Genomic DNA, 27,333 nt, shown 5'->3' with positions numbered 1-27,333 from the left:
AGCCTCAGCTTCCGTATGATATAGGCCGGAGAACACACACACTCAGTTTCCACGTGAGTAACTGAGTCTGGGATGATGCAACCTTGTGATGCCCAACCTGGTGACGAAGAGTTTGACCTAACCTTCCTAAGAGCTGTCACTGAGAACGTATCCTTAAGACATAGGACCGCATAGGAGGGCATGTTTTAGGCGATTGCAGAAGATGATACACCACCACGCTGCATTTAAAATTTCTCATTTTAACCACTACCTCTTCAATGAAATATATGTATAACAGTGCCTGTCCCTTTATTGTAAACACATTGCCTCGGTTTAAGAGAAAATGAACATCCTCTAAATTTTAGTATCTCCCTTCCAAAACTGTGAATTCATCCCCAACCCAGTTAATTGCAAAAGGCTAATTTGTTTAATTTCTCTCTTGATTCCCTGCCAAGATACACAGTAGCTGCTAAAACAGTGTCCTGTGTCAGGCTCCCCTAGATGGGAGCCTCTTTACACACTGGACTTAATCTTTAATGTACTTCCGGTTCGTGATCTGGTCTAGGACTTAGTGCGTGCTCCGTAACTATCTTAGATGAAAATTGCTGCAGGATCAATGGCTAAGATAGAGGACTAGAATATACTCTTAGAATTCTAATTGCCAGGTTCTCTGTGGGTTATATTTCGGACTAGCTCAAACCAAAAGTGAGGCCACGTGATCACTTATCTTTTTGACCCAATGAAATACAGCCCTAGCCCTTGGGACTTGTAACACCTAAGTATTTTTGACTTTTGATGTTTGCTTTTTTTCTTGTTGTGCAAGTGAGAACCACATACATGGTATAAAGTATAGAAAAGTACTTTATTGGTACAGTAATATAACATATTAGTTATTGTTGTTATCATTATGCTCAAGGACAGTTGGTTTATTGTGAAAGTACAACGCCTTCCCAGATTACAGTTAGGTTTTGTTATAAGGGTTGTTTGTTTTGAACTTGAACCAATGAAAAACAGTATTATAATTGGTAGTTAGTTCAGTCAAAGAAAGGATGCTTAATCTACCACATGACCAAACTCTCATTGCTTGGACTTGGACTTGAATGAAAAAAATATATAGATATAGATATGATAATGTTTAATTTAGGCACCCCAGAGCCCGGTTGATTTGACACAGAAAAGGAACCATTACAACCCTAAAGTCCAGTTTTAACCTCATATTTTCTCCCTCATAAAGACTTTGGCCCACCACACTAATCTGGATAAGTGATTTCTAGAATGTTAGATTTCATGAACTAGATGCTTTTCTAAGAAAACAAAAATGTGTGAGCTAGAAGGAGATTTCCAGTGCTTTATTTTGCCAGGTAAGACCATTTAAAACACAATCTATTTCTATCTACTATCCACATTATTTTGTAAAAGATGTCTCTTACTGGCCACATTTGATCAAGATGGACATTCTGAACCAATCAGTAGTGGCCTGGGGTAGATGTTCATATGGTATGAATCTAGCTGTCTGGATCATCATCTGTTCATTAAGAAGAAATGGTTGTTCCTATACATTTTGAGTATTTTCATTCATTGCATTGTCTATGTCCTTATAGTTTTCTTTTAATAAGACATGTTAAAAAGGAGTAGGGTGAGAGAGAATAAGATGAAGAGAAAAGAAAATGGATGGAAAAGTACTGGCATGTTTTACATTTTTCATAGTTACTAGCTTAAAAAGATGGTTGTGATACCTATTTGTTATATTTGAATCTATTTTTTCCTCAGGCTACTATAGGACTAAGTAATAATTGATGAGTTTTCAATATATTAAGAATTGTAAGTCATATATCGCTGTGAGGATAAATACTTTTTGCTTTGCTATCTTGTCTTTTGAATATTTGCCTTTCAGTTGTTATTGAATAACATTTTGATTATTAAATTAAGTTTGCAGTAGCATTTATATATTATGGGGAGTTTGATTTACTCAGCATAAATATTCTTAGCAGTGATAAGGTGCATAAAAGCTATATTTAAGATCCACTCAAAATGATAAGGTTGTGTTTAATAGAAGATGCCTTAAAGCAATTTCTGAAAAATAATCTTAATTAAGCATTAGTATTAGGCTGTTGGTTTGATTTTGTTTTTGACTTTAATTTTATCATGGTTAAACTAAATATAAGATAAAAATTAAAATTTGATAAAACCCAAACTCTACAATTTGTCTTTTTTAAGCAAATCAGTGTTCAGGTAAATGAAAACATATATTTAATTATTAACTGAATAGTATTTTATATTTAAAAAAGTGAGTGACGTCCTTGTTTTAATTCACCTTCTTAAGCTTCTTAAAAGACCATCTTATTTCCTTTTTTCTAGTCTTCTTTCTAACTTACTGATTATTTAATGTATAGACTTTTTGATTCATTTATTGATCTGACAAACATATATTGAGCACCTATTTACATAGGTATTTACTTGGGGTTAAGGACATAATGACGAGTAAGTTGTGATTCCTGCTATCAGGTAGTCACTATGCAGGTGGTAAGACAAGTGTATGAGCAAGTTCAGAAGGTATGGCAAGAGCTATGATAAAGTTTGAATCAGCAAGAGCATTGGGAGAAAATGTGTGAGATATAATTGGAATAAAGGGAATCCTCGGGTCTTTGCTGAATGGGCTGGATATAAACTGAGGCATTTCAAAGCAAATAAATATCAAATACAATTATCATTTAGCTTTTTGGGAGGCCTAAGATTAGAAATATCAATATTATTGAAACTACATTGCTTTGATCTCAGGGGAAAACAATGTCAGGTCCAATATAGATGATTTCTGTAGTTTCTTTTCACCCCTGAGAATTTATGATTCTAATATACACTTTGGTGTGAATATTAACTATTGTATGATAATGCTTTAGTCTTTGAACACATATAAAAACAACATATTACTGATTTACTCACAACTGAGTTTATGTAAGGGTTGTGTTGAGGTTCATTAATTATTGGAATGTTTTGTCAAGTAAAGGTACGACTCATATTATCTGAAAGCCTTAAGCCCTAAAAAACCCCCTCAGTTTATTCTAAATAATCAAGGCGTGGGCCTAACCTGGATCAATTTCAGTGTGATCAGAATAGGTACATTTCAGCATGACCCACATCTCCTCTTACTATAACCATGATCCCAACTGGAAGAAGTCTGGATAAAGATATCTGTTACAAAGGGTGCTCCTCCTTTGCCCCTCTGCACACCTGATTGCATGAGGTGTGGACATTTGACCAAATCATACATTGCAGTACTGAGAGGAAAAGCCAGTTAGCCTTGGTGTTGGCTCTAAGAGTTGGCATCACAGCCTCCTCTAGTTGAGTGCAAGCTAAAGTTATGAGGGAGCAGAAACCATGAGGAAGCAGAGGAAGTTCTCTGTGGAGACTGGAGTATAAAGATGAAAGGAGGTTGGAAGGTAAGACATCAAGCAGCCATAAGGTGTGCCCTAAAGAGCAGGTGAGGAGTAGGTACCCTTGACCTTCATGCCTTTTCAGCTGCGCTCCTGTAAGACCCTGCTGAACACTGTTTCCACGGTGTGACTGCTTCTCCAGGGCTCCTTACCTTCTGATGTGTATGTCTGTGTTCATGTACGTAAGAGAGAAAGAAAGCTTGAGTTGGTCTATATTCGTTGAAACCAAAGAACTGATAGTCTGAAAAGCCTGTTGAGTTGTGGTTATGGTTTTTCCTGCTGGGAAGCAGTTTTACCAAACACATGGTCATATCTGGACTGTTTCTCCTGGTGCTGAAAACCGTGGCCCGTGTCCTTCTCCGGAAAACTTCACTGTTGGCTCAGTGTCCGAAAGGGGAGCTGGTGACCACAAGGGAACCTCACCAGCCTGAGTTTCTTCCAATGCCTGGATGGTCCCATCAGAAATGGGTGTGTTTGCTCTATTAAAATAAAAGCTAAATTATTGTTTCTTTGGAAAGCCCAAAATATTTAGCATTTTATGTCCTCATTAGTCATAAAAACGTTTACCTCTCTTTTATTCTTATGGGGGAAGTTGAATCTATCTACGCTAACAGTAACTCAGTAAAAGGCAGCATGTTGAGTCAGTGCATCCAGACCAGTTGCATAGTCCTTGGTCTCTGAAGGCAGAACGCTGCATTTAAATATGACTTCTTGTCATACTTCATGTGTGACATTTGGCATCTCATGCTCCCTGGGTATCAGTTTCATCATTCAGTCAGTGCAATTTTGTCTTTTTTTTTTTTTTTGGAATTGTGACAGCAGTTATGTTGTATAATTATTAAATGAGTGAGCTCTGGAACCAGTATCCTAGCTTCAAATCCTGGCTCCTCTCTTGGTTAGCTGTGTGATCGTAGGCGACATATGTGATGTATGTGGTGCCTTTGTGTTTCAGCTTGTGCATCTGCAAAATTGAAGTAACAACGATACCTATTTATAGGCTGTCATGAGAGGTAAATATGTTAAAACATGTAAAGCACTGATACAAAGCCTCGTAGTGCCTGGCACGTAGCAAGAGCTCAGAAAAGTGTTTACAGTAAGTGTTTATTATCACAGAGTGCTTTGTAAATTCTACGGCACTGTACACATGTGGTGATGTTGAAACAAAGGTTTCTCGAGGCACAGAATGATGTATTTTGAGTTAATCTTCAAAGCACCTACAATTGACGGCTCGCTAATGGTTGAGTCTGTAATTTCTCTCTCCTTATATAAAGACCAATTACGTAGAAATGGTCCAGAAATGAGCTCTCCTATGGGACTAAGCAGTTTTATGAAAAAGCTTTTATCACCATTGCCAGACTTGCAGGTAAGGAGAATGCATTCGTTTCTAGGGATTTTAACTTGGCACCTTTCATGGACGCTAAATTTACTCTGAAAAGGAAAAAGAAGAAAAAAAGCATCTGTTCTTCTTGTGCTGGCAGAGGTAGCAGAGAATGGTTCTCTTTGGCATCCTCTAATTTACTTAAGCTCTTTTCCTTCCCCCAGGCAGGTAAGTGGTGAGATAATTGATGAGGCTTTCTGGTTCCATGCACTTGGGTGTTTCTAAAGCAAGGGTGAAACATGGAAATAAAATTTGTTTTAAAGTATAGTTTTTAAAAGAGAATAAGGCAGAACCTTCCGGAGTCTGTTTTTTAGTTATTGTCTTATTCTATGTAAATCTAATTCTTTTTACAGTGCTAAACAGATATTTTATATGACTTCATGGTCAAATAGAGAATATCTTATAAGACCTCCTTTTGCGTGTCCTACCTCTTCTGTCTTATTAGTGAGGCAGACAGCTTCTCAGTTGTTAGGAATAGGAGACCTCAATCAATTGTAACGTTTCTCCTCCATCCCGTTTACGCAGAAATTTTTCTGTGTCATAAAAATTGGTGGATGGAGCAGTACTTACAAATACGTTTCCATGATCATTTATCTGCAGATTTCATGGGATTCCTTTTACCAGAGTTTTCCTAAGAAGGCTGGAGCTGTTTTCTGTTTGTTTTGTTGTTGTTTTGGTATCCTTTAAACTTTGCTCCTCTAAATGTGAACATCAACCAGCAGCATCGACGCCAGCATCACCTGGGAGGTTTTCAGAAATGCAAAACTTTAGGCTCCACCCCAGACCTACTGAATCAGCGCCTATACTTTCAAAACATATCCACACAATTCTTGTGCACGTTAACATTTTAGAAACACGACGTTGAAACGTCAGAATTCCATTTTCCACAAGCTTTCAGGATGTGTCTCTTCAAGCCAGGATGATGGACTAGATCAGTATTTCCAAAATTAAATTTGAGAGTAGGTGTTGCAAGGAAAATGGTGTATTCGCTTTCTGTTTACTGCTATAAAAAATTACCATAAAAGTTGTGGCTTAAAACAATACAAAACAAGATAGATGATCTTACAGTGCTAGAGGTCCAAGACCAAAAGGGGCCTCAGGTGCCTAAAACCAAGGTGTCTGCAAGGCTGCATTCCTTCTGGAGATTGGAATGAAGGAGAACTTGATTTCCTCGCGATTTCCAGATCCTGGAGGCTGACCCCATTCCTTGGCTTACGGACACCTTCCATCTTCACGGCCAGTAGTGTAGCATCTTCGAATCTCTCCCTAACTCTTCTACTTCCCTCTTTCACTTACAACGACCCCGTGATCACTATGGGCCCACTAGATAATCCAGGAGCATCTCCCCACCTCAAAGTCAAGTTGTCTAACTATCTTAATTCCATCTACACCCTTACATTTTCCCTGCCATGTGATGTAACATAATCAGCATTTCTGGGATGTAAGGATTGGGCATCTTTGGGGTGTCATTATGCCGCCTACATAAATAGGATCTGTGAACTAGTAAATCTGGGCAACATTGATTAAACATAACTACGAAGGTATCTTTTATGCAGGACTCCTAAAAAGCTTTATTGTATTAAAATCACTTCATGAAACACCAAGAGTGAGATATACTGTGCAAGAATCACCACATATATTTAGCCAAATACTCTTTTATTCACATCTACGGGAGTGGGGCTTCATTTGGGAAATGTGGACCAGAGGAGTTTCCCTCCTTCCTTTCCGTCCCATCCGAGGATTAACCAGCACACAATGGAGCCCTGGGCTTGGCGATTTAGGACTGTTTTCGTCACCGGACCTAATCTCAAATTCTTTAATTGTAGGCAGGTTACTTTACTTTTCTGTTTCAATTTTGGTTGGTTTATTGGGAAACCTATATTCACATCTTTAACCTACCACTTACTCTTTATATGGCCTTGACTTTCATCTCTCTAATTCCAAGTTCTGAGTTGTGGGAAATGTCAAGAACATGAGTCCTAGGGTCAGACAGCCTGGGTTAGATGCTAATGCTGTCACCCTACGACCTAGAAAAAAAGGTCTTTTTCTTTAACCTCTTTGTGCTTCAGTTTTCACGTCTGTTAAATGAAGGCAAGAGTGGTCTCAACCTCATAAAAATGTGAATTTAAATTAGATAGTGCACATGAGATGTGAAATACAAAGCTTAGCACACACTGAGTTCTCAATACAAGTTTGGATGAGGATTTTACTTTTCAGTTACTGTTATTAATAGAAAATAAACACAAACACCAAATTCATATGCAAACAAGTAAATAGTCTAAGAAGAATGAGCCCCATGCTTCATGGGGCGATCTTGATTTAATGCATATGAAAGAGTACTTTTGACTCTCAAAAACCAGAAATAATTCAAAGTGAAGACTTAACTGTTAAATGGAAACCAACCAGGGAGAAGAGTTTGGAAAGGCATTTGGCTGGATGAGTTGAGTTTAAAGGTTTTGGGGCATTATTTGAAAGAAATGCTTTTATCAGGAGTGTCATTTCAAGGCTTCCCTGGTGGCGCAGTGGTTAAGAATCTGCCTGCCAATGCAGGGGACACGGGTTCGAGCCCTGGTCCGGGGAAGATCCCACATGCTGCGGAGCAACTAAGCCCGTGTGCCACAACTACTGAGCCTGCGCTCTAGAGCCCATGAGCCACAGCTACTGAGTCCACGTGCCACAACTACTGAAGCCCGCATGCCTAGAGCTCGTGCTCCGCAACAAGAGAAGCCACTGAACTGAGAAACCCACGCACCGCAATGAAGAGTAGCCCCCACTCGCCACAACTAGAGAAAGCCCACGTGCAGCAACAAGGACCCAACACAGCCAAAAATAAATAAATAAAATAAATTTAAAAAAATCATTTCAGATGAGTATCAACACACATGTAGCCTATTGGAGCCAAAATCACTGAAAGATTCTTCAAACTTCTACCCATGGATTTTTACTGGCAGTTAAAAACTTCACAAAGAAGAATTATTGACAACATAAAACACTTCAGCAGTTTTGTTTTTTTTAAAGAAATAACATGGAGTTCCTGACCTGATATTTTATTTTAAAATTCGAATAAAACCAATTTTATATGAAAGCTGATTCCAGCAACGTATTAATCAAACCAATTCAGAAGATTAGATCTTGTAATTAAAAGTGCTCTCTATACCTTTGTAAAATGACAGTTCAAATATAACTGGAACTACAGTGTCAGTATCTTTCTGAGGAAGGAAAGCATAATAGAGAATCTTAATTTGTCTCTATAGCATCCTAATAACTCATTAAGTTGTGATAGAAAACTGAGCTTTGAAGGAAATTGAGAGAAACACACTAATTTCCCTAGGTTTAATTAGCTAAGTAGAAATCCCAATACTCATAAGCATAGATATACATAGTCACAAAATACTGATTACCAAAGTCCCAGAGTAGTTGGCTTCAAGAGTGAGGAGTGTGTGTGTGGTGTTCATGTGTGATGTGTGCCTGTATAGTATGTGTGGGGTGTGTTTGTGACGTCTGTGCATGTCTGTGTCTGCATGTGTGTGGTGCATGTGCGTGATATGTGTATGTGGTGTGTATATGTGTGTGTGTGTGTACACGTGTGCTTTCTCTTGGATCTGCACACTAGTGCAGAGGACCAATGCTAACAGTCAAACTGGACAGATATGTTTTAAAATATCAGTGCTGTATTACATAATTATAATAATAGGAGGGGCTCTGTCATCTGCTTTGAATAGGGAGATGCAGTTTGCGAAAGTTTTGACCAGGTGTATTTACAGGTTGTGACACCTTCTGCCTCTTTATTGCAATCTGTATTTAATCAAGTCTCAGTAGAGCACTGCCTAGGGAACCTAGGGCTGGCTTTTCATGTCCAAACTCAGGTTTACTCCACCTGAGGCTTTGGGGCATGACTGGTGTGAGGCGGTACCTTGTATTTTGATTTGCGTTTCTCTGGTAATTAGCGCTGTTGAGCATCTTTTCGTGTGCCTGTACACCTACTTTTGAAATCAGACTTAATTTACCTCCTGGCTAGTCTTGGGGAAATCACCTTCTCACCTTTTCTTCCATTTATGAAACAAAACTATTGTTTACCTTTGGTGCACTTAGCCTGTTTGACACTCAAAGTAAATCATTTTTTAACAACTCTTTCCTCTACATGACAAAAAAATTTTCAATAATAATCATGAAATGAAATGAATAATAAGAGTAATAATGGAAGAAATTCTAGCAGTAAAAATCTTACTTTATTGCATTTCATATGTCTGCATGCTTATAATAAAATAAATAAGTATACAAATAAAAATTACAGTATAGAATAGAAAAACAGTAAGAGATGATACATTTTAAATACATTATCTTTTTTTAAAAAAAAGGGAAAATATTGTACCTCCATATTGTTTGGCCCATTGTAGTAACAAATAGCATCCCGGTTTCTGTCTGGAAGCTTTAACTTCTGCGAATCTGTCAACTATTTTGTAAAAACTGATCTTTGCATACGCGTGTTCAGTAGACACCTTAGCCAGATTTGTTCATCTATATTTGTTCAAAGTTGATCAGAGAGCACTTTTTATTAATTTTATTTCAAAAAGTTTTTTTCCCACAAGAAGCAATAGATATACAAATAGTAAAACTCTTAAAGATAACCATAATATTCAAAATTCATGAAATTCCCATTTCATCAGAAATTCCCGAAATTGCCAGAACACTGATATCTTCGTTTCTTTGAGATTAGTTTTTCCAATGTCTCCACATTTGGAGATACTTCCTTAAAATACCTTTGTGAAAAATTAATCGTAAACATCTATCATATTTTGTAAGACCGTCTGAATTTTCTGTTTCTGTAAAATTACGTAAAACGGTGACTGATACCAGTTACTGACATTAATCCATTGCTTTAGAACAGTTAACAGAACGGATGTATTGCAGTGTTTCTTCGTCTTTACTGTGATGTGATTGATAATTGCAAATGTACTGTTTAAGAATATGCGATATTAGAGGAGTTGGAGGCAAGAGCTATGCCTGCTGTGAGCTTGGATTATCCCTAACTGTAATGAACTTACTCTTGAAATGAATATATGTTAAGTGAATCTGTGTATATCAGGAGCCAGCTGCATAATTTGGGATTCTCTGAGTTCTGTTACAAGTAGAATACAATGTCTGTTAAAGAATAAGTGATAAAAATGGTGCTCATTTGGAGCTTATGTATATATTATCAAAACAGTAGTCACTGCAGCTGTTTAGAACTTAGACCAGGGGTCAGTAAACTTTGATTTATGGGTTACATTTTTTCAGCTGCCTATTGTTATAAATAATTTTTTAAATGACCATTTTTTACACATCTTCTAAGGAAGTTGGCTGCTGTCAGGCTGCAACAGAGTTGAGTAGCTGCCACAGAGATCACGTGACCTACAAAGTCTGAAATATTTACTCTCTGACCCTTTACAGATCCTGACTCCCATCAACTAAAATTTTTTGGAGTGGAGCGTTTTTTCCTGCCGTTGTTTAGAATGACTAGCCTATGGGTGTAATAAAAAGCAGAAAACCTGTAATTTCTTTTTAAAATTCCCTACAGATGGCGCATCTTTCGTTGCCTGATCATTTGCACCACCCCACTGCAGTACGCCTCTGATTCAACCTGTAGTGTTTTTGTGTTATTTTATTGAATGAAGGTCATCCATGAGCACCTTCATTCAGTTGGGTCTAGTGCATAGTAAACCTCCCATGCTTCTTAGTGTGCTTTCCCTTCCAAAAGCACACAACCGTAAATTATACGGGGAGATAGTCCACAAACATACAGGTAGTACACTCTAGGTAAAATGTTGTAAGGGGCAGTGAGCATATACTTTACAACATCCAGGTAAATCCCTATGTCCCAGAGGACCAGACAGAACTGAGTGTATATTCTACGACTGCGGAAATTTTAGACGCCTCTAACTTCCACATAGTCCACTGCTTTTTAAAATTTCGGTGTGATGTCAACATCCCCCCACCTTTTTTTTTTTTTTTTTTTTTTCCTGCGGTACGCGGGCCTCTCACTGTTGCGGCCTCTCCCGTTGCGGAGCACAGGCTCTGGACGCGCAGGCTCAGCGGCCATGGCTCACGGGCCCAGCCGCTCCGCGGCATGTGGGATCTTCCCGGACCGGGGCACAAACCCGCATCCCCTGCATCGGCAGGCGGACTCTCAACCACTGTGCCACCAGGGAAGCCCCAACCTCCCCCTTTTTAATTTTTATTTTATATCGGACTATAGTTGATTTACAGTGCTGTGTTAGTTTCAGGTATACAGCAAGGTGATTCAGTTATACATATACGTATATCCTTTTTCAAATTCTTTTCCCATTTAGGTTATTACAGAATATTGAGCAGAGTTCCATGTGGTATACAGTGGGTCGTCGTTGGTTATCTGTTTTAAACATAGTATTGTGCATATGTCAATTCCAACCCCTTTTGATAAGACAGCTCACACTTTGGTCTGAGAGGAATACAGGATTCTTGATTTTTTTTTTTTTAATGCCTTGTCACCTTCTATTTACCATCTTTCCTTATGGAATTTTCTTCTTCCCATTTATCTTAGAGTAATTCCTGAAGCCCATCAGTGATTTTAGTGTGTATACAGCATTTGGAGCTTAACTCTGTGCAATGTCATTAGCAGGTAACGTGGGTTGAATTCACGCCATATATAAATATGTGGCTTTGGCCAAAAAGTTCGTTCGGGGTTTCCATGACATGGTACGGACAACCCAAACGAATTTTTTGGCCAACCCAGTAGAAACTCTCTTTAGATGTGGATGATGGTGTGCATTTATTTGATTCTTTTAATTCACAACACTGTCAAAAGGTGGCAATCCAGATCTGATCCTAGTCTCTAATTAAGGTATTTGAATGACACAAACAGTGTACCTTCCACTCTAGGGAGGGAAATTTTCCAGAGCTAGCTTAATGCTCGGAGCTCACATCATCACGAAGGTGGTTGCTCGGTTCAACCTAAATTAAAACCCATATTCATTTTTACAAGATTACGTGCATTTTCTTAATATTTTGCGTTAAACGTTTAACATCTGGTTGATTAGACTTATCTTGTATAATCACATTTCAAGATGTAATTTGGCATTGTTGGCACAATCGTTAAACTTGAGGCTTGTGTGATTGCTGCCTATTATACTCTGGGTAGAAAAATTCATTATCTTCCCTTGTGGGTGTTGCTGGGACGCTAACCTGCACCTCTGTTTACCAGAAGCAATCCAATTGCAGGCTCAGTTGCTTCGAAAGCATGGGTTTTATTTTTATGCAACATCGACTTCTCATTAATTTTTATTTCATTTATTCAGTTTCAGTAACCCTTTGCATATGCAATGACAGGTGACTATGATGCCCTATCCTCTCTTATTCTTTTTTTCTCCCTTTTGTTAACCAAAACATAAAGCATTCAAACCTGCCCATGGTTTATTTAATCATTCATGTCTCTGTTTAGGATTTGAGGATATCTGCATTCATGTCTCTTCCTTTCTTCTCGCTTATATTGAGGTCATTAAAGGTGTGATTTTATTTATTCCTTTTTTTTATATAAATTTATGTATTTATTTCTGGCTGCGTTGGGTCTTCGTTGCTGCGCGCGGGCTTTCTCTAGTTGCGGCAAGCGGGGGCTACTCTTCGTTGCGCTGCAGAGGCTTCTCATTGAGGTGGCTTCTCTTTGTTGCGGAGCACGGGCTCTAGGCATGCAGGCTTCAGTAGTTGTGGCACGCGGGCTTCAGTATTTGTGGCATGTGGGCTTAGTAGTTGTGGCACATGGGCTCAGTACTTGTGGCTTGTGGGCTCTAGAGTGCAGGCTCAGTAGTTGTGGTGCACAGGCTTAGTTACTCCGTGGCATGTGGGATCCTCCCGGAACAGGGCTCAAACCCGTGTCCCCTGCACTGGCAGGCGGATTCCTAACCACTGCGCCACCAGGGAAGTCCTATTCCTCTTTTGAATATACTCTGGGTTTAAGGATGCAAAATCTTTCATTTCTATTATCAAATCACAATAAAAATGAATAGGTCACAAACGGCACGTATATTTGCAAATACACTGAAGAAAAAATGTCATCCTGGTTTAATACGAACAGCCTCTTCTTAGAACAGGACTTCAGCTTTATCTGGTGCAGCTTTGAGTGAAACTTGGGAGATGGTTGAAGGATCTGTTTCCCGATTCCTGGAGAGAAGGCTTGCACCCCATCTAAACCAGCGGGGTTGATAATATGGAAGGAGGTGAATGAGATTATTTCAGAACAGTCTTGTCAATAAGCCCACATCTCATTTGCAAATGATACACTGACGTGTCTGGAGACATTTACAGCAGTAAATTCTTCGAAGTCTTAAGTGACCTAAGAATTCAGGAAGTATTGATTTCCCAAACTCGCTGGCCTGGCGTGTGGCTTGAGTTCTTGTGGGAATGCTCTAAAGGAAACAGAAGAAGTGTGAGCGAGATTTCTCCAAGGGCAGACCAGTAAAGTGGAACATGGAGGAATCCACTTAACATGCCTTATTCTGTCCAAGACCCTTGGAAAACTCAATGAACTCTTCACTCCGTTGCTGTTAACCGTTCAGTCATCTCCTGGGACGTGGGAAGCATTTATACAAAGCCACCCGATTTAGTCACATAGATGAAGACCGTGTTGTGATCCAGCATCTTGCTTTATCTCTTGTGCTTAAAGAAGTGTTATATGTTAATCCCCATAAAATAGATAACCAACAAGGACCTACTGTATAGCACAGGGAACTATACTCAATATTTTGTAATAACCTATAAGGGAAAAGAATCGGAATCCCTTCGCCATACAATTGAAATTAACACAACATTGTAAATCAATTATACTTCAATCAAAACAAGAGAAGTGTCATGTGACGTAAAGCCTTAAACACTACACTCTTCAGTGAGGGAGGGGAAGAAATCCCTCTGAGCGTGTGAAAAATGGTGAGGGTGAGATATTTCTAAAGCCATTAAATGCAGAATTCATTTGTTTCCACTTCTTTGATTTGAGACATACACGCTGATAAATAGCAAGGTTCCTTTAACAATGATAAATGCTCACATTCTTTAAAAATGGCTTTTATTGATATGTGTACTCTTTCAAGTCTCAAGAGAACAATATTTTGCTGCAGTACTGATCTATCTTAGCAGAGACACTAAGGGGAGGTGGGGAACGAGCTGCAGAAAAAGATGCTGAAAATAGCACAATTCTAAAAATTCAGTGTAATTTCTCTTTTAGCATGCAGAGGTCACAGTTTCAATGACAGCAGGTCATATGAGAGAAGTCTGATTTTGATATCCAGTATTGTAAACCGTTATTCAAATTGATAGTGTTAATCGTATGAAAGGGATGCTTTCTTTATATTTTTTATAAAGTTGAATTCTATGTGTTTAAACATTCCATCAACCGTGCTGAATGAGCCTGAGATCTGAGTACAATTATCCCTTTTTCATTGACAGGATGAAGACTCAATTATTTTTATCCTCTAAGGATATACAAAGAGAGAGATGTTTGTTTTTTGAAGGGGTTGAGTTCAAAATCTCTGGCACTGATTCATTAAATGAAAAGATACTATTATAAAAGAGTTAACAAAAATGTTCACTGTTTAGAAAAGTTTGATGGCCTAGAAGGTCATAGGAGTTTTAAGCATTCCATTTATGCTGGTTTATTGATTCATTGAGAGAAACGTGATGGAGGAAAGAGTAAGGGTGGGATGTGGGGGGAACCTCATCAGAATCCTCAGAGCTGATGAGGAAACAGCTCTGGACTGAGGGTCAGTTGTTTTCAATTTGTGTCCTGGCATGTGTTGGTGTTGGACAAATCAATTTAACTTCCAAGCTTCTGTCCTCTCATCTATAAAATGAATGAGTACCTCACCTTTCCCCACCTCCTTTAGTACTTGGTGGTGTTCAAATAAGGTTGCCAAAGGAGAAGGGGGAGAGATAAATTAGGAATTTGGAATTAACATAAACACACTACTATATATAAAATAGGTACCCAACAAGTACCTACTGTATAGCACAGGGAACTATACTCAATATTTTGTAATAACCTATAAGGGAAAATAAGCTGAAAAAGAATATATATATATATATATATATATATATATATATACACACACACACACACACATATATATACATATACATATGTATATGTATACATATGTATATGTATATATATGTCACTTTGCTGTACACTTGAAACTTAACCCAACATTGTAAATCAACTATACTTCAATAAAAAAAAAGAATGGAGGAATTAAAAAGTCTTTGGAACCAATAAAGGGAGTCCTTATGGGGGAAAGGTATTACTCTAGTGAAACCAATGAGGAATGGCATAAATCACTTATTAATTTATTCAGGAAAACTAGTAGTGTGGAGATTCTTTTTTAAATTAGTATAGTACTGCAAGAAATGCGTACACAGATTACTAGGGAATTCACAAAGGTAAGAGCATATCTTTAGAACCACTGCCTTAGAAATGTAATGAAATATTAAAATGGTTCCTCCCTCTACATATATATATACACACACACATATATATGTGTATATATTTATATATATGCCTGCCCTAAACTCCCACTGAAGTTGAATTCTCTGGATGGATTCCCACACAGACATGCTATCCAGGTATCCCCTAATTTTCAAGAATGTAAAAATGAGTGGTGATATGTACATGTATAACTGATTATAGCAGAAACTAGCACCACATTGTAAGTCAACTATACTCCAATAAAAAATTTTTAAGAAAAGATCACACACAAAAAATCTAAAAAAATAAAATGAATCCTAAAATCAGCTTGCTCCATTTCACCCCCACACAGCCAAGTGGGAACTTGACTAAATGTAAACAGTGGTTTGGCAAAAGCGGTCATGTTTGAGGTTCATGAGTTGGCCTCCTTTTCACTGTCCGGGGATGCACAGTGGTCCATCCGTACAGAGTCGCTGCTTGGAGACACAGTTGCTTCTGACGGCCGAGGCTGCTCAAGTCACAGGGAAAACCAGTGACTGTAAAACGTCAGGCAATTTCTTAGTTCTTGTTCAGGGAAAGGAACAGCTCGCCTTCCAAAGGCTTCTTGAATCAGGGCATGTTCTTGATTAACCCGCTCGCGACCTGCCAAGTCACCAGCTGCTGAGAATAACTTGATGCTTCGCGCTGGGATTTTGGTTGCAGGCAAAACTCGGAGCATCTTCAGAGGCCATCACAGTTTTGAAAGAGAATCAAGAGGAAAAGCTGTCTTATTAGTGTGTATCCCCTTGAGAGTGAATAGGCTGGTTTTCTTTTATGTTCATTTCTTTATCCCTAGCAACTAAAAGAATGCTTGAGACATGCCAGATGCTAAGTGAATTTTCTGTTTAATGAATGAATGCGTGGATGTAAAATGGCAAAGAGGGTAACTCAGGGTGTAACATCACCAGCTGAGAGAGGATGAAATCAGAAATTTAAGAAGAAAAAACGTGTTAATTTCAGAGCGTCGGCTCTGATGCTGAGTTGGCCATCACCTTCCCTTTCCAGACCATTGTCAGCATCTTTAAAATCAGAGGGTGGGACTAAGTGTGCTTTCATTTCTTAGGTTCTCAGATCAAGCCAGCTAGAATACGCATGGCTCTGTTCAAGATTGCTTTAAATCTCAATGACTCCCAAAGTAAGATGCAAATTCTTCTCAGGCACAGTGATGCCCCTGAAATTGCTGAACGTATTTAAGTGAGATGTGAAGTCTAACATTTCTTGGCTGAAAGATATGATGGATTAAGCTTTCAGTAACCTGTCCAGACAGCACATGAGTTCTACTCTTAGTGAGAGACATAGTGCCTCCTGGCAGGGACAGAGGAGAACGTTTTTCATCCAAGCATATAGTTTCTTATGGTTTTTGTCTCATAAAGTCTCGTGCAATGCAACCCCAGCCCCATCGGTCTAACCGCTGCTTTTTAGTACACGTTGCTATAGGCAGGCTCATCTCTGCAAGCTCCCCTAAATGCTCTTTCCAGTCTGGCTCCTGAGCATTTCCTTTGAGAGTTCATCTGCCCTTGCTTCCGGCCTTCCTGCTTTCTATCCTCTTCCCTCTCAATCTGGAAAGGAATATGCGTATGTGAAAGATTATGCAGCCAGTTAGGGACTAAGAAAAATCAAAAACCCTGAGCCTGTAATTCTCAGGCTTCCAACAAATATGCCTCAATCACCAAAATCTTTGCCCACCTCTCCTCTGACCCTGGGTACCTTTTCCCACGTCCACGTGGCTACTTACTCTCTTCCACTTTGTCTCCCTCTCCCGCCGCAGCCGTCTTGCCCACAGATACCTGCAGGTGCCAATCGGTTGCTTTTTCCCAGCATCTCCCAACACTGCAGTTGTGATTCCTGGCCTTTTTCTGCATTGTACATTTCTTCGAAAGTTTACACTGTCAGGAATTTTCTCTCCCTTTTATAATGGGCTGGAAATTCTTTAAAGGCAAGGATAAGTTAGGATTGTGTTCAATTGCAAATAACAGAAAACTGAATGCTAGTAGTCAAATAAAAGCATGGTTTGTTTTCTCACATGTCAGGAAGTTCAGAGGTAAGTGGCTGCTGGCACTATTGCTTCTGCTTAACGATGCATAACATCAGGGACTCTAGTTCTTTCTTTCTGGTTTCCTATTTTCAGAGTGTTTTTCTTCATCATTTTCCTTGTGGCTGGATGGTGTCAAGAGGACAGTAAGAGCTCTAGACATAACATCTAAAGGCTGGAGCAAGAGGGATGCCAGCCTCTTTCTTTCCCTCTCTCCTTTCCAAAACGAGCAAGTTTTTCCAGAACTGTCTCCAGCAACCCCTACCGGTTTCATGGATATCATGGTCATTTCTACCTTAAAAAGAGGCTGGGAGATTCGGGAGTAGAACTGCCCCCTTGATCTGTGATAGGCTGTTGCTTGGGACCAGACATCTCTCCACCCTGAGCAAAACCAGGAATCTGTTAGCCAAGAAGGAAGGGAGGGCTGGGCAATCGTATCCGTAACGACTTTTCCAGTTTGACTTCTGTCTTCCCTCCATTAAGTATCCTTCCACTGACCCCCTACACAGATGTGAAACATCCCATCTGAGACTAAACTTCTTCCCTCACGCTTTTGGTGATTCCTCTAACAAGATGTGTTAGGTACGTCTTTATCAGCTTCTGTGACGTCTGTCATCCTCTCCCTGCAATTTGTGAGCTATATTTTGAAAGGCAAAAATCCTTCTACTCCGCTGTCATTAAATTTGTGATTTGGGGTGAGTTACTTCGGAGTGCCTCTGTTTCCACCTGTCCAAGTGGGAATGTTAGCAAAGCTGCCTCATGGGGTTATATAACTAATGAATATGATATAAAGCATTTAGGATGGAATCTGACACGTACACAGAACTTAGTGAGTGTCAGTCTTTCTCCTGTGATTAATATCATCACTATCAAACTCTCCAGACCTCAGTTGCCCCGTTTGTAATGGAGAATGGAACACAGTCATTTCTAAGACTCTTTATACTGCCCTCATATATTCCTTCAGAAAAAAAAAAAAATTCCTAGAGAGCCTTTCACATAGTAGAGTCGCAATAAATATTTGCTAACGTGAATTGGCATATCTAAATCATAGACCAGATCATCAGAGAGAGTGTATCATGTGTGAGCTCTGACAGAACTGGGCTGCAAACTTGAAATGCTTTCCTAAAAAAATCCATAATCATTTGGGAGAGAAGAGTATTTTTAATGGAAACACTCTGTGGCCTGATTCCTGAAGCTTCTCTTGCAGTTATAGATTGCTCGCTACCACAGACAGACAGAAAACTGACCAGTTTTCAGCTCCAAATTGAAAAGCAGATTGATTTCTGACATGCTGAAATTCTTTCCATCACCTCAGTGGCTTGTATGTCCTCAGGCTGCTGACAGTGGGCTTTTTCAGTCAAAGCTGACGTGTTATGAACGGAGTTGTCCTGTGACATGCGTCCATTTGCAACATGTATGATGATACCGTCCAATTTTTCCTACGTGTTTGTGCCGCATAGAAATGCAAGGCCTCATCGTCAGTTGCGATGCCAGCTGCCGCTGCCGAATTCCAATTAGTCTTCACACACAAAAGAAATGCACCTCAAAAGTTAGGTTCTTAAGCTCGTGGTGTTGAACCAATAGTTTCTCAAATGTGGGTTGCTCAGGTGCTGAGGTGACTAAATAACATCAGATATGTAACAGTGTGCGAGCGGAATCCACTCTGAGGGACTAAGCTAGAACATGAACCATGGAAAGTTTGCATTCAATAGGGCAGTAGCTTGAGATGAAAAAATTGGTTACACGTTAGAAGAGCTGAGTGTAGTGTGCTGAGATATCACCATGATTGAGAAATAAGCTAACTGACATCTGAACACCGGGTGTGTGTGTGCGGGTGTGTGCACCACTTCATTCCTTGCTGGCAGACACACAAGACCTGGTCTGAATGAATGCCTGGGTCAAAGTCACCTGTGTGCAATATACGTACACTTATCTACCTGCCACATTCTCCTTTGGGTCTGAGGCAAATGAAATGACTGTCTTTCCAGCAGGTACCTCTCAAGCCTTCCAGGAGGAAAAGATCAAAACAGCACGTTTCTCTCTCATCCTTTGTTTTTCAGTCTTCTTTCCTTTTTACATTTTAGCTTTATGAACGTGACCGTTCTCGTTACCCTGTTGACAGCTAGTTTCTTTCTTCCGTTGAGTTGTTTGATTTTGCTCACCTGCGGGCAGTTCTGAGACGTGGTGAGCGTCTCCATTCTGCAGTCACAAAACTCCACACATCGGTTCCCCCAGCGCGCGCTGGCTGAGCCCGAAACCCGCAAGTGCGGGCCGCCCCTCCACTAATTGTGTCGCCAAATGGAGTTCGCTCTCATTTGCTTAACCACTCAGTTGTAATTGAATCCTGATGAGAAGCTGGGTTTCCATCCAGAATTATTCCCCTTCTCCTGCCGAGAAGGTGGTAAAGTGGCCATTTCTTCCCCACAGCAGCCCTAGAACAGTTTACAGATGGTTTCATCCCTTTATCCTCCCTGATGTTTTCCAGCCTTGGAGCGATTACGGCCTTGAGACTGTAGGCGCCATTCCCAAGGGATATTTCTCCTGTTGCTCTCTCTCTGCATCGCTGGAAACCTTATAACAAAGCATAACGATGCATCCCTTCCTTCTTTCTCCCTGTCTCACCATCCTAAGAGCGCCCTAAAAATGTTTGGCTGGAATATCCATGCCTAAGTTCTACTTTTACCTAAGTTGGCTACAACCAATTTGGAGATACCCAAGTGAATATTTCTCGAATATTTCTCGATCTCCTGGCCACCTGCAGCAGTATCACCTAGAGCAGTGCTCTCAAAAGATGGTCCCCTGACCTACATCAGCATCACCTGGAAATTTGTTAGAAATGCAGATTCCTAGGCCCCACCCAAACCTACTGAATGAGAATTTCTGGAGGGGCGGACCAGAAATACGTGTTTTGAAACAACTCCTCCAGGTGAATGAATGCATGAGAACCACTGAGTTAAAGCTCTTGTTAAAAGTTCAGATTCCTGGGCCTGCTCCACTACTTACTAAATAAGAATTCGTTACAGATAAGACCCAGAAAGGTAGGTAGGTATAGGTAGATTAGATAGACAGGTAGATGTGTGTGTGTGTGTGTTTGTGTGTGTGTATTTACATTTTATCTTGAAATAATTTTAGATTACAGAAGAGTTACAAAGATAGAATTCCTATATACCCATCTTCGATTTTCCCCAAATGTTAATACTTTAAATAACTAGTGTACACTTATCAAAATTGAGAAATTAACAATGTAAAAATACTCTTAACTTCAGACTTTATTCCCATTTCACCAGTTTTTACATGAATGTCTTTTTGCTGTCCAAGGATCCAATCCAGTTTTCAGTTTCTCAGTCTTTTATTTCATGATCTTGACAATTTTGAAAAGTACAAGTCAGGTATTTTGTAGAATGTCCCTTAATTGGAATTTTTTTCTGACATTTTCTCATGAGCAGATAAAGATTAAGGTTATGGGTTTGGGGCAGAGTAAAATACAAATGGGGGTCACCCTTATCATCACATCATATCAGGGGGCCCATTAAATCAACGTGACTTAGCACTAGTGATGTTAACTTAGTGGTCCAGTTAGAGTCTGCTGAGTTTATCCACTGTTCAGTTATTCTTTTTCCTTTTCCATATTCTTAAGCTAGGCTCTAAGTCCAGACAACGCTTAAGGGCAAAACAATTAATCTCTACCTCTTCAAAGGAAGAATATCAAAGAAGTTGTAGGCATATGTTTAAACCACCAGAATAATTAGTAAATATTTGGGGTGAGATTCTTTTAAGTCACATAAATGTTCAGTGTCTCTTTATAATTTCCCACATGCATTTTAGCATTCCTCAGTGGGCCTTGCCTGCAGCAGTTTTTCCTCTAATGTTCTAATGGTAATATTCCATGTCACTCATTCCTTCAAAATTTATTAGTTGGGATTGTTCTGTGAGTAGGATTCAGTCCATCTTTCCTATTTGTTGATTATTTTGGTCACTTATTTGTTAATAGTATGGATTCCTGAGTATGTATTGTGTGTATTCTTGGATAGTCATTCAGTACCATCATTATTTATTTTGTTGCTAATATTATTCTAGCTTTGTTCGTTGCGAGCTCTTTTAGGTTGGCTCCTACGTCCTTCTGACATCCCCCTTTCCATTTTTTTTTTTTTCTTTTGTGGACTTCTTGCTTCCTGACATGACAAGTTGATCCAGACTTGTCTTGCATGTGCTTTGCCCCAACTTCAGAATCACCCATTTCTCCAAAGAGACCTGGTTCTTTTTGTTGAAAGATGGTATTTCAAAACCAGTCTGGTCACTAGATGTTGCATTGGAGTGTCACTACTTCTAGACTCTCTCAGTGGATAGTGGTAGGGTACCTATGTATGTATGTATGCTAGCCCACATATGCATGTACATATGTATGAGATAACCCACGCATGCAAGCGTCTCACTCTAAGCCGTGAGTTTACGCTATGTCTGACTCCGCCTCACGCCGCTTGTTCCATTCTAGCCACATTCTCTTGTTTGCGTTTAAATTCTTTACCTAACTCTGAGAAACCTGGTTCCCATTACATACAATTTCTTTCTTGTTTTGTTTGACTCCAGTATGGGTAGCAGTTCCAGCACTGCTAACTTGTATCCCTGTGGAAAATTTACAAATGAGAGTACCATTTTATGTGCTGTTCTTCTTGTCTTTATCCTTAGAGTTTCCAGTCATACACTATTTTTAAAAGTTACTTAGGACAGCTCCTTTCCTATTCATCCCCTTCAGTGAAATTCTCTGATACATTTATAATGCAGTTCATTTGTCACAGTCTGCGTTCCATTTTAGGATCCCCTAACTTCTTGGTTGATTTTGCATAGAGTCCAGTTGTCGTGACGCGTTGTTCTTACGGTTTGGGCAAGTGCCTGGAGTCATGTTTCTACATCACAGCACCATACAGAACGTTTCCACTGCCCCCAAGTGCCCTTGTGCAGTCCCTTTGTAGTCAACCCCTCCTCTCTCTCCTATAACCACTGGCATCCACTGATCTACTTTCCACCCCTATGGTTTTGCTTTTTCCTAGAATGTCATATGAATGAATTATATAATATGTAGTATTTGGGGTTTAACTTTTTCACTTAGCAAAATGCATTTAAGATTCATTCACCTTCTTCCAAGAATCAGTAGTTCCCTTTTGTTGCTGAGTAGTATCCTATTGCCTGGGTAGACCACGGTTAGTTTATCCATTCACCTGTTGACACACGTCTTAGTTGTTTCCAGTTTTAGTGTGTATGAATGAAGTTTCTATAAACATTTACGAGCACACTTGTGTGAACATAACTTTTCAATTCACTTGGATAAACAGCTAGGATTGGAACTGCTGCTTGATATGTTAACTCTGTATTTAACATTTTGGAAATGCCAAACTATTTTCCGAACTGGTTGTACCATTGTGCATTTCCACCAGCAATGAATGAGATCCTATTGCTCTGCACCTTCTCTAGTATTTGGTATTGTTAGTATTTTTTAAAAGCTATTTTAATAGGTATTTCGTTTTTATTTATTTATCATTGTGGCTTTTTCTGCTTTTTGGGGGGAGGAGTTGTTTAGCTCTTCTTCTTTTTTTTTTTTTTTTGTGGTACGCGGGGCTCTCACTGTTGTGGCCTCTCCCGTTGCGGAGCACAGGCTCCGGACGCGCAGGCTCAGCGGCCATGGCTCACGGGCTCAGCCGCTCCGCGGCATGTGGGATCTTCCCGGACCGGGGCACGAACCCGCGTCCCCTGCATCGGCAGGCGGACTCTCAACTACTGCGCCACCAGGGAAGCACCTCTCTTATTTCTTAAAGTAGTTTAGGTTGCTGATTTTGGATGTTTCTTCTTTCCGAACATAAGCATTTAATGATATCTATTTCTGTATAAACATCAGTTTAGCTGTAATCTATATATTTTGAGATGTTGCCGTTTCATTTTCATTTAGTTAGAAATACTTTTAAATTTCCCTTGACACCTCTTCTTTGACACGTGGGTAGATGTGTGTTGTTTAATTTCCAAGTTAATTTAGATGTATGTTGTTTAATTTCCAAGTGTTTGGAGATTTTCCTCTTTTCTTTCTGTTACTGATTTTCAGTTTGATTCTGTTATTGTCTGAGAGCATAATGTTCTTTTGAATTTAAGGGTTTTTTTCTCTTTTATGACCCAGAAGATGGTCTAGCTTAATGAATGTTCCATTTCCCACTTGAAAAGAATGTCTACTCTTCTGTTGTCCTGGGGATCGCTCTGTAAATGTCAGGTCAAGTTGGTTGACAGTGTCGCTGGACTTCTATACTTTATAGAAGGACCACCGGTGATTTCAAGCACATTGAAGGTTGAGAGCCACTTAGAGAGAGCTGACACTGATTGGGATTAAGATGTAATGGAGGGGGCTTCCCTGGTGGCGCAGTGGTTGAGAGTCCGCCTGCCGATGCAGGGGACACGGGTTAGTGCCCCGGTCCGGGAAGATCCCACATGCCGTGGAGCGGCTGGGCCCGTGAGCCATGGCCGCTGAGCCTGCGCGTCCGGAGCCTGTGCTCCGCAGCAGGAGAGGCCACAACAGTGAGAGGCCCGCGTACCACAAAAACTAACCAAACAAACAGACAAACAAAAAAGATGTAATGGAGGTTCACTTTTGGATTAGAGTTTATACTTTTCTATGCTTATGGAAGCCTAGTAGCTTCCTCCCAGTTGTCGATGCTCTGGGTATAAGCTTGTTAATTATGGGTATCTCCACATTACAAAAAGAACAAGGTTTTCCTCTTGTCTCTGCCCCTAGGTCTTCTGCCCATTGGATGACCTTTGGGGCTTTTCCTACAAATAATCCTCTCTACCTCTTTTGTCTATGCAAGCCTTTCTTAAGTTGTGTTTCATAAAACAAACAAACAAACAAAAACCACTAGATCCAGGAGCTGCTACTAAGCAGGTGTTGAGTAGTGGAGAGGGTATCAGTTGCTTGCTAAACTGCTGCATGTTCCCCTGTCTTGATATTCATAAGCCAGTTAATACCATAATGGTCCTGAGAAGTCTGGAGTAAACACATTTATTTTTCTGTTTAATCCCCTTTTCTATTAACATGAAATGGGCAGTGCTAACCACCTTATAAGGATTTTTAAGATCAGATAACATACATAGAACACACATTTGTAGGTTGGGCACATAGTATGTGGTCAATAAAAATTTATTACTCTGACTTATAATAGTTGATCTTGTTCTTGTTGTTTTATTTTTAGATTTACTCCATTGGCTGTGAGCTTGAAAAGTTGGAACGGGTATAAAGGGGAAAAAACTATGAGAATGCAAACACCAGAAAAGCAATAGAAATTGACATGAGTTTTACCTGTTCAAGTACTTTTATACTGTAGTTGACTGTGGTTTTCCTGTAGTGTCTTACATTCATTTTAAAGCCCTCCCATCCAGTTTGTCTACCTAAACCTACCTCTCCAGAATGAGTATCACTGGTACTCCTGTGCATACAAGTGCATTACTAAGAAAATGAGGCTGTGCCTTACCATGGAAGGTGCACCAGGTATGAACTCAGCATAATATCCTCAGCCTTCCTCATTCAGCAAATCACCAAGGAAGCGCTATGCACTCAGAATTTGCAAGTTCCTCCTCCCCGTCTACTTTCCCTGGTTTGTTTGGTATCTCTGCAAGAACTTTATTGATACTCTGCTTTCTTTTCTTACACAGGTGGGCTCTGCATTGCCCAGTCCGTGAGAATCCCCCAAGAACGCAAAGACAGGACCATTGACTTCGATAAAATTATCAAACAGCTCCTGGACACACCTAACTCCAGGGCTGTCGTGATTTTTGCCAACGATGAGGATATCAAGTAAGGCTGACTGGTGAAATTCGTTAATATGCATGTTGCGATTTAGGAGACAGAAAGATCAGGATCCTGGCAGACAAAGGGGAAAAGATAGCACAGAATCAAATCGATAATTACATGGTGGCAGAGTCTGTTCGCGCTTTCTACCCCACAGAAGTAATTAGAGCGAACCGTGGAAGCAGCGGCATGTTTCTGTCATATATTTCCCCCCATTAGCTAAAAAATTGTATTCAATTACTTGTAAAAAGAGAAAACCCCTGGACTTTCTGAAGGTTCTTTTACTAAATAATATATCCACGTGTAACAGACTTTTATCTAGAGTGGTTCTTCTTAATGTAAAACTGCCTTATATTTCTGGCCATATTACTCCTGCTTTGGACTTCATGTGTTCAAAACCAAGCTTGTCATATCTCTACATTCTCCAATCCACTTGTCGTCTTTTTCTTTACCTTGATCCTCCTTGGTGTCAACAATCTGATTGTTAATTTTGACTTTCCTTTTTAGCTTATTCCTTGGCCAAGCCATGGAGGGCTAACCTTTGAAATGTTTCTAGAACACAAATAGGCCCTGTTTCCATTTCTGACCACTGCCACCTCAGTTGGTCCGCAATCCTTATCATTTTTAGAACAAACAGTAATTACACCTGATTTAAAATATCAAAAATTGTTTAAAAATCTAGATTAAAAAAAAAAGATGGGCTTCCCTGGTGGCGCAGTGGTTGAGAGTCTGCCTGCCGATGCAGGGGATACGGGTTCGTGCCCCGGTTCGGGAGGATCCCACATGCCGCGGAGCGGCTGGGCCCGTGAGCCGTGGCCGCTGGGCCTGCGCGTCCGGAGCCTGTGCTCCGCAACGGGAGAGGCCACAACAGTGAGAGGCCCGCGTACCGTAAAAAAAAAAAAAAAAAAAAAAAAAAAGATGCATTCATCCTGTCCCGTAGCTAACAACTTTTCCTTTCCAGACGCTATAGCTAATAACCAGTGTCTTGTATATTTTTCTAGGGACAGTGTGTATATTTTTACACAAATGGTAGAACACTATTGATCTCCCCCCTGCTCGCCTTCACTCACTCTTTTTTCGTGGAAGTCTCTGGATGTCAGTACCTATAGATCTATTCAGTCTTTTCAATAGCCATGCAGAATTGCATTTTATATATTTCCTGTCATTTATCTAACTGCTCCCTTCCTGATTGACATTTAAGTTTGATTACAGACTTTTGCAATTACAAATTGTGTTGCGATAAACTTTCTCTTCCGCAAATCTGTGTGTGCAAATATGAAATGTTAATATACACATACTTTACAATGTGTGATATATAATATTAACATACTGCAAATATATAATAATTACAAGTGTATTACTTTATATATTTGTAAGTATTTAAAACAGAAATTCCTGGAAAATAAGTTTCCAGGACAAAGATGCGTTCCTTCTTAAATGTGAATATTGTTTTCCAAAGAGATGTTGCCAGTTTACACCTTTGCCGATGGGAAAGCTGTGTGGATTTTTTTAATCTTAGTTTGTCTCACAGTTCAAAATAATATGTTGCTTAATTTGAAGGTGAATATATTTTATTAAGAGTAAAGTTGAAGGTTCCAGGCCATTGTTACCCCCACGTGGAGTATTGCACCTCCATCACTGCCAGCCTGCCGGTCCTGTGTGTCCCCCTCCATGTGTATCCTCCATCTGCTTCTGAATCCACCCATCACTTAATTGGAGTCTGTATTCTCCACTAGTTTGTACACATCATTAAAATGGAGGCGATGCCCCTTTTGACTTCCTTTCATAACCTTAACCCCATCACAGTTTTGAGCTCTGACATGGGTGGCAGGACGAGTAAATGAGAAGAGTATTAAACCTCAAGTCAGGATACCCGAGGATGGATTTTTTTTTTTTTTTGCTACTTAAATGACCACCGTCTCACCTTGGGCAAGCCTCGCCCCACACCCTACTTCCCTAACTCTTTGAGGCCTCAGTCTTCCCGTCAGTAAAATGAAAATCCTTTTGAGCTCTTTCTATGATGATCTGGACTTGTGCTTTTCTAGCTTTATTTCATCCCATGCTCCCTCGTGCTTTGTGTACTGCAGGCAAGGGGCCATTTGTGTTTCCTCCTCCCTGGGTCTTTGTACATTCTCTTCCAGCTGCCTGGAGTGCTTTGCTTCCCCACTTCATCATTTTAGTGCCGTC

The 27,333-nt window shown here is 39.9% G+C and overlaps 1 protein-coding gene across 5 annotated transcripts in view; it reads left to right on the top strand.

Moving 5' to 3' along the window:
• GRM7 (glutamate metabotropic receptor 7) overlaps window positions 1–27,333 on the top strand; it is an 853,253-nt gene that overhangs the window by 410,120 nt on the left and 415,800 nt on the right. For all 5 annotated transcript variants that reach the window (XR_007469857.1, XR_007469856.1, XM_049693592.1 and 2 more), the window contains exon 3: window positions 25,011–25,152. Coding sequence is in view for 3 of the 5 variants with exons in the window: in XM_049693592.1 (XP_049549549.1) it covers window positions 25,011–25,152 (142 nt within the window). In the remaining 2 variants the exon portion in view is untranslated. The remainder of the gene's footprint in view (window positions 1–25,010; window positions 25,153–27,333) is intronic.

The sequence above is a fragment of the Orcinus orca genome, chromosome 10, assembly GCF_937001465.1.
Source record: "Orcinus orca chromosome 10, mOrcOrc1.1, whole genome shotgun sequence".
Classification (NCBI taxonomy): domain Eukaryota; kingdom Metazoa; phylum Chordata; class Mammalia; order Artiodactyla; family Delphinidae; genus Orcinus; species Orcinus orca.
This window is presented reverse-complemented; position numbering and strand designations above follow the sequence as displayed.